Source organism: Gymnodraco acuticeps, unplaced genomic scaffold, assembly GCF_902827175.1.
Source record: "Gymnodraco acuticeps unplaced genomic scaffold, fGymAcu1.1, whole genome shotgun sequence".
In the NCBI taxonomy this organism is placed as follows: domain Eukaryota; kingdom Metazoa; phylum Chordata; class Actinopteri; order Perciformes; family Bathydraconidae; genus Gymnodraco; species Gymnodraco acuticeps.
The window spans coordinates 4,567,366-4,582,130 of NW_022991375.1; the positions used below are offsets into that span (position 1 = coordinate 4,567,366).

The 14,765-nt window shown below is 41.4% G+C and overlaps 1 protein-coding gene across 2 annotated transcripts; it reads left to right on the top strand.

Annotated features, from left to right (window-relative positions):
* The first annotated feature begins 361 nt into the window (after window positions 1–361).
* si:ch211-13c6.2 (uncharacterized protein LOC100000125 homolog) lies at window positions 362–14,644 on the top strand. Of its 2 annotated transcripts, XM_034241201.1 has the most exons (13): window positions 362–677; window positions 1,228–1,296; window positions 3,926–3,950; window positions 7,493–7,579; window positions 7,677–7,819; window positions 7,918–8,037; window positions 8,129–8,174; window positions 10,261–11,206; window positions 11,347–11,446; window positions 11,703–11,768; window positions 11,876–11,977; window positions 12,094–12,352; window positions 13,998–14,644. In XM_034241201.1, the coding sequence occupies exons 1-13, from the start codon at window positions 624–626 to the stop codon at window positions 14,252–14,254; spliced, it is 2,274 nt and encodes a 757-aa protein (XP_034097092.1). In that variant the 5' UTR covers window positions 362–623; the 3' UTR covers window positions 14,255–14,644. The 2 variants fall into 2 exon arrangements, with proteins under 2 accessions (XP_034097092.1, XP_034097093.1); XM_034241202.1 differs by lacking the exon at window positions 3,926–3,950 and having other exon boundaries at window positions 365–677.
* Window positions 14,645–14,765: the final 121 nt, after the last annotated feature.

A 14,765-nucleotide genomic window follows, 5' to 3' on the forward strand; every position in this document is an offset into this window, starting at 1 on the left:
CATAATGGTATGGAGAAATATTAAATCAAACATAATTATAAATAGAATAAACAATCCTATATTAAATCAAATTGTAACAAAAGGAAATGTAATGAAACAAAGGTAAAAAGACTCAATACACACAATCATGTCAGTTATACAGTTCCACGTTTTAGTGTAACAGAGTGTACATAACTGTCAAGTAAAACAGTTAGTTATTCTTATAAATCAATATAAATCAAATTGATTGGTTTTTACTAGCTGACACTTGAGATACATATTTATTTTATAATGCATATTTGTTGCATATTGTTTAACGTGTCAATGTGTAAGGCTAGGAACAAAACACCTTGTCCGGTGTTTCCTACGGCGAAATGTGCACAAACACACAGGAAGTATTAATAACAGTTAGCCATCGTAGCATTTTCCCCACATCTGTAAACCTGATTGAATAGAATAATTATAAACTACAGAAACTCTCATTCGTTACTTTTCGCCAAATTAACACCGGCAGGTCCACATTAAAGTAAAAAGTAACGATAGCGTGGTTGCGTCCGCTAGCCAGTAAAGCTAATCGTTAGCTAACCTAGGAACTCTCGGTTTTCTTGTGAATTCAGGTAACACAAGTGTAACAAAATAAGACAATGGACCACTTCGAAACACCATACGAAGAGGAGGCTAACTTTATTGAGTGCAAGGTGAGATAGCTCAAGTGAGCTTACACGAGCTTCGGTTTTGAAATGAATGCAGCGTGTTTTAGTGAGTGAACAACATGCATAGGGGTTATTATCGAGGCTGTAGTTTGAGTTGATGTTGACTGGTACTGTGTTATACGTAGAGATGTCTTACATATGTTATAAGTGGTGTAATGTAACTAAGTACATTTACTCAAGTAATGTACTTTTCTGAGGTTGTTCTTTACTTAAGTATTTCCATGTTATGCTACTTTGTAATTGTACTCTACTACAATTCAGAGGCATATATTATAATTTTACTTATTGAAATGAGTCAATCTGCATCGCGAGTTCTTTTATTTTCGCGACTTATATTTAGATGACAATATTTATGTACTTTCACTTGAGTAACATTTTGAATGCAGGACTCTTACTTGTAACAGAGTATTCCTACACTCTGGTATTTCTACTTTTAATTAAGATCAAGTACTTCTTCTAAAGAATCTAAATCTAAATCATTACAATTGTAAAAAGCTGTGATACTGACGGTTTTATGTTTTTTCTTTGAATCCAGGTCTGTGAAAAATCCATAAGGGGTGATACCTTGTACAAGATACACTTGACTGTACCAACACATATAAAGGTACAAAACACAACTAATTGTTTCAGAAAGATATGCAGTCTGTAAAATGTGTCTATACTTATGTAGCTAATACAACCATGAGTACATTTACAAGTCACTTTACTTTACTTTGTTTTTGCCATGTCTTATTTTTTAACAATCAGATTTTCCACAGGATATATATGTTTTATACTCTTCCACAGAATATAAAAATTCACAGCAGGAAATAAGGAGCAGCGATATGTGAAATGTCACCATCTTTCCAAGCTCACAACACTGCCACCACTACGTTGCCCGCTGTGTATCATATAATTGGGAGGGATGAAACCCTCTTTAATGGTCACACATGCAGAGCACACAGTGACATTTGGCCTCTGCATTTAACCCATCCTAGTACCAGGAGTCTAGTACTAGGAGCAGTGGGCAGCTAGTGTACAGCGCCCAAGGAGCAATGGGAGAAGTGGGGTGTCTGGTGCCTTGTTCAAGGGCACCACGGCAGGGCAGGAGGTGAACTGGGACCTCTCCAAGTAGCAGTCCACACTCCATATTTTACGTCTGGTTGGGGACTTGAACCGGCGACCCTACAGCTCCCAGTCCAAGCCCCTACTGACTTGAGCCACTGCCGGACAATCATGTTACCTTACTTGCTTTTGTTCTGCCAGCCAAACACCATGCATTTTGTGGGACAAAGTTATACCAGAGACCCTCTTGCGATGGTATCATATTGGACCAGGGATGCAAAGTGGGTGACGAAAATATGCCCTTACAACTACCAACCCCCTCATTGCCAAAATTCATCTTTATTTTGATCCCAATTACACACCTGTTGTGTGACGCCATATTGGGTCAGGGGTGTTGAGTGGGAGATGCAATGACCCCCTCACCCTTCCTGCTTGGACCACATCTATTAGGAATCGACCCTCATTTGTCAACTACATCAACTTTACCTTCTTAACAAAAAACAGATACATTAACACCTCGTCCTCAAAAAGTACTCAAAAAATGATTCTGATGCAGTAGGAGTCTCCAGACCACTTTTTTAGGAAAACAATACCAGCATCACTGTCACAGCTGGTAAGCATTTTGTGGTACCAGATCAGTGTCAACATGCAAGGTTTTCCACATTTCTTCTGTTATTCCATCATTTGTCCTGGTGACTTTGGAGGAGTGCCATGTCTTTGAAGAGTGCAACTTGCAGTAAGGTTGTGGCACATGAAGACGCCATACTATCACATTTAGGTTGGGCCGATGTCTCTCTTTGATTCTGCTTTCTTGAAGGCATCATCTTAAGCTCAACCTACATTTTTCTATTTCCACGTCTGTCAAGTATTGAGACTCAAGGCAACAAAAACACAGCTTAAAACTATGGATACCACACCATTGGAACAGTTATTTTCTTGGTGTCACATGGAGGTTATCCTTAGACCTCTGTCTCACATGCACTTGTAAAAATATTTCCGTCGCCTTTTCGAAAACTTGCCAGCTCAGGGACTTATACAGATTTTTGCAAATCTTCTTCTTTGGCTTTTATCCGATCAAAAGCTGCAGCACTCCGAGGCAAGGCGCATGGAAATGTCAAAAACTCTCTTGTATTATTCTGTTTTATGTTATGCGAAGGAGACAATCGCAAGGGAGTCTGCACATTCCTGTTTTTGTGGGAAGTTTCGACTGCTGTCCTGAGACGCAAGACTACATATGGATGGTTCTTCGAGAGCTAAGAATTATAGTTGATAACAAATTGTCCACAATGGGCCAGGGAGCTACATAAGCTCTTCAGCATCTTCAGTCCATCCTCAGTGGCTACACTTGATGCATACAGAGTAACGGCCCGTCCACACAGCGGCGTGCGTTGACGCTTGCCGGCGGGCGTGTCTGACACTCGACCAACAACCAATCACATTAATCTCCCGCCCCAGACACACAAGCACGCGGTTTGATTGGCTAGAGCTTGTACTGGCATATGATTCGATTGGCTGACGCCTCCGTCGAGGCGTCAAAAGTTGAACATTGCTCAACTTTTGAAGCGAGCAATGCCAGCCACGCTCCACGTCGCTTCCCAAAATGCAATTCGGCTAAAAGTGACGTCACCCCATTCAAAGTGAATGGGCTGAAGCGTTGGAAGCTTCGACGCACGCCGCTGTGTGGACGGGCCGTGACACAGTACTGATGTGTGGTCAGTCGCGTTTTGAAAGATTATACTTCCCAATACACAATCACTCTTGTTATGCGCTTAAGCAAAAGGATTTGAACATTGGTCCAAAAAAACAGGATACTGATTCTCTACATAAAAATATACCTTTTTTTTTTTTTTTTTGAGATTACTACCGAGAATCGGACCGGGGAATTATTTGCTCACCATGTGGTATGCGCCGTAACCTTTCGGCTATCGGGTCAACCACCACAATATCATTTTCAATTAAATGTGTTTTTAAACAGTTAACATTCTCCCACGAAGAAAGCCTCAAATATTAAATTATGTTTCAAACCAATTGAGGATATATACCTTTACCACACCTCAAGTGAGCTGTGTTTAGAAGAATGTGTTTCCATGATATAACCCCTTCTCTGTTTGAAGCAGTGGTGAACCATTGTCCTGTTTACCCACCACTGATTGACTTAACTTTTATTGCTCTCTTTTCGTTCCTGGCAGAAAGAGGATGACCTCATTGCTTCGGGTAAGTAAACTTTCTCGCCAGCCTTGACATTTTGTCCTATTCAGGCCTTGAGTATATTTGCTGTCTATTTTGGCACGTAATTGGGTCCACACACGAAGGTAAGCAAGGTCTGGTTTTAATGGTCATCATTTATGTCTAGATTCATCAACTGTAAAAAAAAAAATTGTATGAAGTCAGAGGACTATTACAAATTTAGGGCTGCACGATTTTGGGAAAAAATGTAATTGCGATTTTTCTGACAAATATTGCGATTCGATTTACGATATTTGTTTTTAAGCGACCCAACGGAGGTATATTGTTTATTGTATCTCCGGCTAGGAAGGTTGCATCAACATGCTCCCGTCTCTAGCACCCCCGCAGCCCGAGCTACGAGTGAAATAACTAAACTTACATGAAACTTCCGTTGGGTTGCTTTAAAGGGGACTTATCATGCAAAATGCACTTTGTGATGTCTTTTATACATAAATATGTGTCCCCAGTGCGTCGGGGAACTCACGCAGCGTCAGAAAATACAACCCTCTCTCTTTTCCTCCGTACCCAAATCTCTAAAAACGGGGCTACAACAAAGCTGATCCAGATTTCCATCCGCTGTGACGTGTCCATCCGATCTGACGTCAAATCGGCAGCGGACCCACAGAAAATTGCAATCAGAAACAATGCCTGACGTGTTTTGAACGTAATCTCGTCTTTGTTCACATTAGCAAGCCTCACTAACACTCAGAGCTAACCTGTACTGTAGAGCATGTGTTTAAAAAGTAGGAAATAAAAAAAGGAACTCACCTTGTGATAAACCTGCAAGAGAAAAGGCATTTGAGCTCCATACTATTTCAGAAATAACCCTTGACGTGGTTTAAACAGGATGGCGTTTTATCACAATCAAATGTAACTTTATCTCCGGTAGAATTCTGATCAGGCATTAGCTCTGCCTCCTCTTTTTTTTTTTTTTCAAGCTAAGGACCCAAAATCTGAGTTTCTCTAACAGGGCTTCAAAAGAGGGGTTTGAGCAGTATGAGGCATGGCTACAATGGGTGATCTGTTTGGTATTTTGAAAAAAAAACTTCACAGAAATGTTTTATATAGGTATGGCCCTACAATATATTTTTCAAATATAGCATGATAGGTCCACTTTAAAGTCAAGCTTCATTTTAAGATTCACCCTGTAATAGATGTAAAACATGTGATGGAGCATTACTAACCTGACTCAGATGGTTTGTTTCACCAAACCATATAGGAAAGCTCCATTGGAAGCCATTTGGAAAAGGGCAGGCACTTTCAAAAATAATCGGCAGATGATTGGATCAATCTGTCTATCACCTTCTATCATGGGCCACTTCTGATTGGTTAACAATGGCTGGTACATGTGGAGCACAGCACTTCTGATTGGTGTGGATGACTGACACACAAGAATAAAAAATATATGTTAAAAAAATGAAATGTTAAAAAAAATTGCAGGCTTTGCGATTTGATAATCGCATCATTTCAAATCGCGATTTCGATTTAAAATCAATTAATCGTTCAGCCCTATTACAAATCTATGCCAGCATCTTATATACACCTTCTAGCTAAAAGTATGTCTAAACACCTTAATGTGTTTTTTGTCTGGGTCTGTTTTCATGCTTTGGCTGAGGCACCTTACTAACAGTTGAGAGGAGTTTTGAATTACCTGCACAGAGGCCTGCATAACCGCACTGTACTCCTTTGAGAAGAATGGGAACAACCTCTACCCGGGCCTTTTTGCCCCAAAACAGCGACGAACCTCACTAGTCCTCTTGTGGCAGAATTGGGAGAAAAAATTCTGTACCCAGGTTCAAAAATCTTCTGGGGGGCCTTTCCCTACAAGATATAATGTGATTTTGTCTATATTCATGCTATATATTGTATGTTGGACAGTTATTCAGCACATGTTGAGCCAAAACGCCTCACAGCAGTAATAATCGAGGATGTGTGATTGCCAGACTGCGTGTGTCGCAATAAATGACGTTGCAGAACTGGCACATCATTGTCGGTACAGAAACCAGCCAAAGCCACCCAGAGTGCAGCTAACTGCAGCTAACTGCAGCTGATCCACATGCACGGCCTGTTTTTGATGGTGGATAACTGACATTCCCCTCTGTTTTGTGCAGTGAGATGATTGCTCCGTGTAGTTAAATCATGCTGGGGGAAAGTGTCCCCAGGACAAGACTCAACATCTTAGACATGGTTAGCAGGTGAGCCAGGCTTGGCGCCCTGTGAGCTTGGCTAGGAAGACACTTCCTTCGCTCTCTGGCCTGGTGTGTTGGTTCGGACACCGTAGGCAAGACTGGTTGGCTCTGAGAATGCTCCTCTTGGTCTCAATGATGTGGTTACCTAGCTAAATTAGCTAAGTTTTCTTCTGAGGAGTTTACCTTGAGATCCGCTGTTGCCACCAGCTGAGGGTGTATATTCTTCTGGTGGCTTTGAGTCAACAGAAATGTATTCACCCATCATTACAGTGGGTTGCACTTGCAAACATTTGGGTGGCACAGTAAGTTTCTACATGGCTGTCCCATAACTTACTATAGCTACATTCAGTGGCTTCACAAATCATTGTGGTGCAGAAGCATCAGTGAGTGCACCAACATCTCTGTGGTTCAACTGACAGAAGGATGTTCGGGTTAACTGTAAGACGATAGACTTGCAGAGGAGCCGATGCACTAACTGAGTGACAACAATGGTGGTCGTGCAACCATGCACATAAAACAAGCTTTAAGAATCTTTAATGACCACACAGCCAGGCTGGTGGAATTCGTGTTCAGTGCAGATTATTACAGCTTGTTCCATACAATAAACAGACAATGTTTATTGCTGACTGTTCAGTCCAACTTTCTGTTGGAAGGTGGTTTCAAACTGAAGAAAAAAACTATGCTCAAGCTGCGTCATGCTCATAGTAAACATTGCTTTTTTGTGACGATTTTTTGGGGATGGTACTTTTGGTAATGTGGATTAAACGTTACACAGCTGTTGTCTTTGAGTTGCAACAGGAGGCCTAGGCTGTTTTGCCTCTCCCCAGTCATCAATTTTTTACTTGCAATGTACTTGTTTATACACCATAAAATCAGATTAGTCAACATTTCTGAACCTGGGGACATTTGCACGGCAACACCAAAGAGTCATGAGATACAGAAGATATGCACCACATGTGAAACAATCTCCCTGCTGATGTAAGTAGAGCAGGATTTGTGGAATCAAGTGAAATGTTCAAAGAAGAAACGTTGGAAATCATGCCTATTAGCATGTGTGGAGGTTATTTTTTGAAGAAACTAGATTTCAGATGTCAGGATATGATGTCAAAAACAAAATGTTTGTTACTTCAGCTAACGGTCTTTGCTTATCCCTTAGTCTATTTCTCTATCTGAACATCTATCTCTCCCTCTCTCATTATTTCTAAATCCATATACAATGATACAGTGTGGTATAGCTAAAACTAAAACAAATTATTTACAATGCATTATTAACTCTCTATTGCAAAGCTTCCCTATCCTCGCTATTATCTCTTGCTAACCACCAGTGTTTGGGTTTCTCAGGGCTTGCCATCAGACGCAACTTCGTACCAGTATTTGAGGACATATTCCAATTTCTGGATTACTTAAAGCTTGATGAGGCCATCATTGGTGAATAACTTAATACACTTCTTTTACTTCTAATACTTTTCTATGTTCATTTGATCCATATTTAACTTTTTTCTGCTTTTTTTCCCCTGTTTTTTAGGTTTGGACTACTTAGAGGAGCTGTCTTGGAGTGACCCACAATCAGGCCCCAGATACTCTTGTACGCTTTGTAGTCATCAGATTTCACACCTACAGGTTATAGTCCTTCATGTGATTGGACGTAAACACCGGCTGAAATATATGGTAAAGCGTTGTGAACATCGTCAGAAAACTAGTGTCTTCTCATGCTTTTTTAGGACAAAAAACAATGTAAGAATGCCATACTTTTATAATTTATTTAGGAAACGAAGAGGCCTGAGTTGCTGACCCGGAATAAACAGTTCACATTGACCCAGAGTGGTAAGGCTATACGAGCCAGAGCAGAGATAATCGAGAGACAGGATGGACGAGGAACTCCAGTGGTGAGACATAGATTTCAGTAACCATGCATGTTGAATATTATAATGTAACATGTTATTTTCAAATCATAATAATTACTTTTTTGCCTTTCAGATAGTTGGGAAAAAGGGGATGGAGAGAAAATTAAACATATCGAGAGGTACAGTCCTACTGTGAATTCTGTGTAATAATGAACTGAAGAAGATATTGGCATGGTTACATACAATATATCCTATGCCCTCCATGAATGTATAATGTATAGAAATGTTATCTAAATAAGTAAGAGTTTGACTAGACATTTTAAGAGGGACTTTAGAGGGTTTCTGATTTGTGGGGCTGATATTGTTAATAAATATCAGCCAATGGTCATTTTATGTCCCCTTCTTTTAAAAGTATGTTTTTAATTTTTGAAGGTATTTTTTAACTATATTTGTACTAAACAAGACATTTTAGAGTATTTTACAGGAAACACAGTGCTGAACTGTCTGACTTAAGTTGCACAGTTACGGCCCGTCCACACAGCGGCGTGCGTTGAAGCTTCCAACGCTTCTGCCCATTCACTTTGAATGGGGTGACGTCACTTTTAGCCGAACTGCATTTTGGGAAGCAACGTGGAGCGTTGCTGGCGTAGCTGGCGTCAAAAGTTGAGCAATGTTCAACTTTTGACGCCTCGACGGAGGCGTCAGCCAATGAAATCCCGTTTATGCAAATCTGCCAGTACAAGTGCTAGCCAATCAAACCGCGTGTATGCTGGGAGAGACTACGCAGGTCATTTCCTCATATTCAAAAAAATGGAGGGAAAATTCATTATAGCGGTAGTGAATCACCCGGTGCTGTATGATCAGTCTCTGTTGATCTACCGGGATACAAACCGGAGGAGCAAGGCATGGAGGGAGGAGGCAGAGACAGTGGGTGAAACTGGTAGGTTTTCGCCTGTTTGGGGATTTTATATCCAGTTTACTTTGTTTTAACATTGCTATTGCTTTGTATGTCGGGGGCGGGAGATTCATGTGATTGGTTGTTGGTCGCGTTGCTCGCAAAAAATCCCCAAGCTTCAGATACGCCCACCTCCAAGCGTCAACGCACGCTGCTGTGTGGACGCTCCGTAAAGCACTGTTCTCTTCTGATACACTTCTGTAAATGTTTTATTATAACCCAGCTGGATAATTTTCAACTCCAGTCTGTTATGGCACATTTCCACTGCAGCGGGGTAGCCCCGTTTAAGCGTCCCTAAGCGTTCTCGCTCAGGCCTCGGGCTGCGTCGCTGGCCGTCCGAGGCCGTGGCGCATTTCCATTACAGTTTATGACCTGGGGTAGCAACGCAGTGTAGGCGGGGCGATCGGCTTCACATTTCGAGGTGTTCCGTCGAGCTCCCGCTGGATTTGATCATCCCCAATGAGATGTAGGAACGTCGTCACCTCCTCGGTCCACCACGGTGTGCTTTTCTTCGACGTTGCCGTTTTTGTAGCTCCTCCGTTTACAAAAATGCTGTGTATAAAAATGCTGCAAGCTTGCTTCTAGATATATATGCGACGCTAGGGATGATCTCGCGCGCGATCTTGTGACGATTCTCTGACCAATCAGCAGTCGAGAGTGTTGACGTCACTAGTTCAGCCCTGGCCCTGGCCTGATAGAACCACGATTTTATGGGGCCGGAAAAAGAGGGAAAAAGTACCCGCTAGCCAGTGCTACGCTATATGGAAAGGCCACCAAAAACTGGCCTGGCCGCTTGAGGACGATTAAGGACGCTTAAACGGGGCTACCCGCTGCAGTGGAAATGCGCCATTAGTGAGATGTTTTGAAACCAATGAGGTGTTGTTTAAAATGTACAGACGGAAGACCAAGAAACACCATAAAGACAGGAACAGTAACATATTGAGCTTCTCAAGTCACAAGTGATGCAGAGCAGCAGGAATTATTAGTACAGCAATATGTCAACAATGTCCACTATTCAGTCCATGTAGCCTAGCAACAAGTAACACAAAAACACAACAAAGCTAAGGAATAATAGCCTTTTTTCACACATGCAAAAATGCAAAGAAGCATAAGCATGTGAATAAAATACAGCAGTTATGATGGAGTTCTTGTTAGAAAAGGATTAAAAGATGTCGTAGCAAGTTAGGCATACGTCCTTAAAAGTGATACTTTAAAGTCATCAAATGTATATATAATAAAAAAAGAAGCTTATATGAGAGTTATTGTATGTTATATTTTCTGTTGAACTAACATTTAGTTTTGTTCCCTAGTTCCCCAAAGGCAAGAGCATAATAGGGACCAAACCACCTCACAGAGTTCAATGCAGCTAGATGTGCCGACACACCGCCCAGGACTGAAGGACCATCCGGACTCTCACACACAGAGGCCTCCTGCAGGTTACTCAAACTCACCCCCGTTCCATCCAGGAGACCCTCACATATCAAACAGAGACAGACCGATGTACCAGGAGGAGTACTCTCTCAGACATGGCCGCATGGACGAGGAGCTGCAGAGGGCAGATTACAGGCAAAGTGAAATGCACAGACGAGAGTATCTGGACCCTGACTTTTGTGCGGAGTATGAAAATACTTATGTTGAAGATCCACCAAGAAGAGGCGCACCTGAGCCCGTTGGTGGTTTAAGGTATGATTCAATGGAGCAGATGCCCCATCACCAGAATGTAGAGCATTACGCAGAAGAGCCCCCTCCTTACAGAAGAAATCCCCAAGAAAAAGATCAACTGAAGGAGTTCTACACTGATGAAGTCAGGCATAGCCAAGGTCATGCCGAGTACCAACCCTTGCAACAGGTGTACCAAGAAGGCCATGAACAGCGAAGGTCTCTAGAAAGGGAATCTTGTGGAAATAACGATATGAATAGAGCAGGCAGGGAAGGATCCTGGGAACCAGAGACCAAGAGGAGAGTCCAACCCACACCAATGGAGAGTGGCCAGTCGCATGACCATTTGTTTAACACAATCATAGATTATTGTCATGAAATGGGAGAACCACATCAAGTGCAGGCCGGAGGGCACAGCAGAACCGGACCTGATACCTCCCAGAGGGGAGACGAAGCTGTCGTAGCCTTTTCTGAAATCCCTGAGCCGTTCAAGCGTTTCCTGGCGGGGGTGGCTAATGATGAGGGCCACAATAGAAGAAAAAGAAAGAGTCGCTTCACTGATGCCACTGCCGAGGAGTTGGAAACGACAAATGAGATGTGAGTGATAATGAACCTGGTTTAGATTTCTATCCCTGTTACTGGCTGGCTGATATCTTTTTAAAATGTTGAAATTAAATTAGTCTACTGAATACTTTCGGTTTTAATCTTCCTAATTTAATTGTGCTTTCTGAATTAAGGTTCAACGATGAGTATAGACCTCCAAATCCAAAGTTTGGTGGTCATCCTAGACATGTTAGACCGGAAATCCATCAACATCCTGACAGCATCGAATCTCAGGTGGTTGATTAGAAAGTTACACATTTTTCAAGTAATCTTCTAATGTCATTCATGATGAAATGCAAAATTGAAATCAACATTTGAATAATTTAGTGGGCTACACTAATATTAAAAGTATTATCCATTTTGTAACGTTAGATTCCAGTTGTGGCTGTGTAGGATTGATTTTGATTTGTGTGATCCAAACATTTCCAATAAGTCAAGAGCATTCAGAGGTATTACTATTTAAGTGACGTCAAACCTATTGTTTTTTTAGAGCCTACAATATACTGAAGGCTATCAAAGAGGTGGCCCAGAGTCAAGCAATGTCTTTGATATGATGGTAAGATTGCACATTTTTGTATTTATAACACATGAAGCAGCAATGTGTTAGTTGTGTAGCCTTTGTTTGCAAGGGCATCATAACTGTCTTTTTCCCTTTTTCATCAGAAAAACATTGAAATTGAAAATGCTGAAGAGGCTCACTTCCTGAAAAACAAACTCTGCGACCTTCTGAAAGACTTCAAGAACAAAAAATCTGCGAAAGTTGTGGTATGTGTCACCCCGCATAGGGTCAGTCTTTCTACCTGAACATGTCGTTTTATTCTCTGCCTCTTTGCAAAGCAGAATCAATGAATTAATAAGGAAACATGTTTTGGTTGCTATAGCAAAATAGCCAAGGCAGAGGATCCATTTCCCAAGACTACAACAGCCTTAGCCCAGGCCGAGAGTTGTCTCCAAGACACCAGTATGAGACTACCTTCAGAGAAGATTCAGACCGGAGGCGACCAGACGACCTCTTCTTTCAAGAAGATCACAGAGGAAGAGACTGGCAGCAGCATGAGCTTATCCCTGACGTGCGGACTCAAGAATACCACCATCCTGTACGCAGGGAACCGAGGCGGTCAAACAGAAGCCGCTATGAAGGTACAGTTTATAATATGTGCTTTATATACCGTATATTAGGGCTGTGCAATTAATCGTATTTTAATCGCGATTACGATTATGGCTTGCGACGATTATGAAAACAGCATAATTGACAAAATACGATTATTTTGCTGGGTGCGCTTTCGCCCCTCCCTAAAAGCCCACTCGGCCACGTGGGAGTGACATGTGTTGTGAGTGTTCAGCGCGAGCGAAGATGTCAGAACAAGAGCAGCAACTCGTTAAAAAGAAGGGTCAAACTATTTCCACTATTTGCAAGTACTTTGGCTTTCAGGAGTCCGACGTGGAGCAAAATAAAGTACAGTGCAGGATTTGTTACCAGGTTGTGTTGGCACCACACGCTAACACAACCAATCTCTTTAATCATCTGAAATACAACCACAAAGTGCAATACAACCGGGCAGTAATACAACAAAAAGCAGATGCCCGCTCGACTTCATCCACCACATCATCACAGTCATCGATTCAGGACGCATTGTAGAGCAACGGCCTACGCGACGAGCTCGCAGAGACACAGAGATCTTACAGGTGCCATTACATTCCACATCGCTAAAGATATGTGCCCAGTTAGCACTGTTAGCAACCAGGGCTTTAAGCAACTTGTCAACACGTTGGACAAGCGTTACGCGATGCCGTCTCGGTATTATTTCAGCAGGTCTACGCTGCCTGCACTATATGACAAATGCCGTGGGGAAGTTGAGAGAGATGTGGCTTCAGCTGACTACTTTGCTACCACAACAGACCTATGGTCTAGCCCAGGGGTGCCCAACCAGTCGATCGCGAGATGTGTCTAAAAATAGAACAACAATATTCTGTTTTATGTCCTGTAACATAATCTTCCTTTGCCAGAATAATGCACTTGAACGCATCAAAGCTTTGTGATTGGCTGGCGTCACCCCATGTGTCGGGGCGTGGCTGAGGGTCTTCAGTACAGGTGGCAATATCGTCACCTGCCTGCGCTCATCTCTGAAACCAGACCATGTAAACAGGCTGGTGTTTCTTGCAAAAAATCTTTAAGAGATGACATGAGCAGCCCTACCAGCATTTGCCATGGTGGCCTAAACATTTTTATTTGGTCTTAAATTGTAGTTCAACATTTATTTCCTGTTACTTCTGGACCATGATGGTTGGCCAGCCTTCAACGTTTAACTGAGTGGAATATGTTGAATATGTTTTACCAAAATGTTGGCTATATGTTAAGGAGTTTTCAGTAGGTTGTGACAGTGCAATGCAACATGTTTGATTTCATTTATTTTGGTCTAATTTATTTTTATTTATCATATTAATAATATATGTTTAGTATGGTTTTGGAAGTGCGCTCCAACATATTTGTTGATCTTGTTTATTGGTAAAATATTATTTGTTTTAAAGTTCAATAAATGGTCAATGAATAATTGTCAAAATAATCGCGATATCAATTATTGACCCAAATAATCGTGATTATGATTTTTGCCATAATCGCACAGCCCTACCGTATATAATAAAGGATTTTCTATTCACTGAATCATGCATTTGGGGTAAGTTAACACTCATCATTTGGACAATTTATTCTATATTGAGAATGATCTCATGTCCTGTTTTCCCTTTGCACTTCATTTAGGGTTTTTTCATATTTTTTGTCTTTCAGAGGTCTTTGGATTGCCCGGGCAATCTCGGACACTTCCTGCTACCCATCCAGATGAGCCAGCACGCTATCCTGAAAGGTTTCAAGAACCCATGAACCCTCATGATTACTTACCTGCCGGCCAGAAGTTTTTGGACCCCTACAACTCTGCTCCTCCGCTCCACATGGAGCGAGAACCTAGGATGGACAGGGGCCCTCGGTACTCCAACAGCCTAGACAAAATCACCTCTACTCTTCTGGAACTGGTGGCAAGGAAATAAATTCCATAACAATCCTGTAAACTAAACATCTATGTGTTCATTGGGATACTTTGATTTGAAAACATGTTCTGATGTTAAATGTCTTTCTTGCATTGTTTTTTTTTTACTTATTGAGGTATTCTGCTCTTTTAAAAGTCTGAATGTTTATGTTAAAACATTTGTCTACTGCGGCTGATATGTCTTTCAATTCTTAATGTTAAGTAACATTTAAGAATATTAAAGTAGTAGGCCTATGTGATAACAGTAACATACTTAAACTGTGCAGCATATGTATTTAGATTTAACTTAATGAACATTACTGATGTTTTGGAACTATTTTCTGCAGACATTTCTTTATAATGTGGTGCAGTCCAAGAGTTTATTGAAAAATAAAAACATTGGGCCATTAAATCTGTCTCATCAGTCATCTCATCCTATGTTTTTTTTTGTATTGCATTGAGATATTTTACTACAATTGGACATTGCTGTGTGTTTTAGTCATTGTATTTTTACTAGTGCAATCATGCTTCAC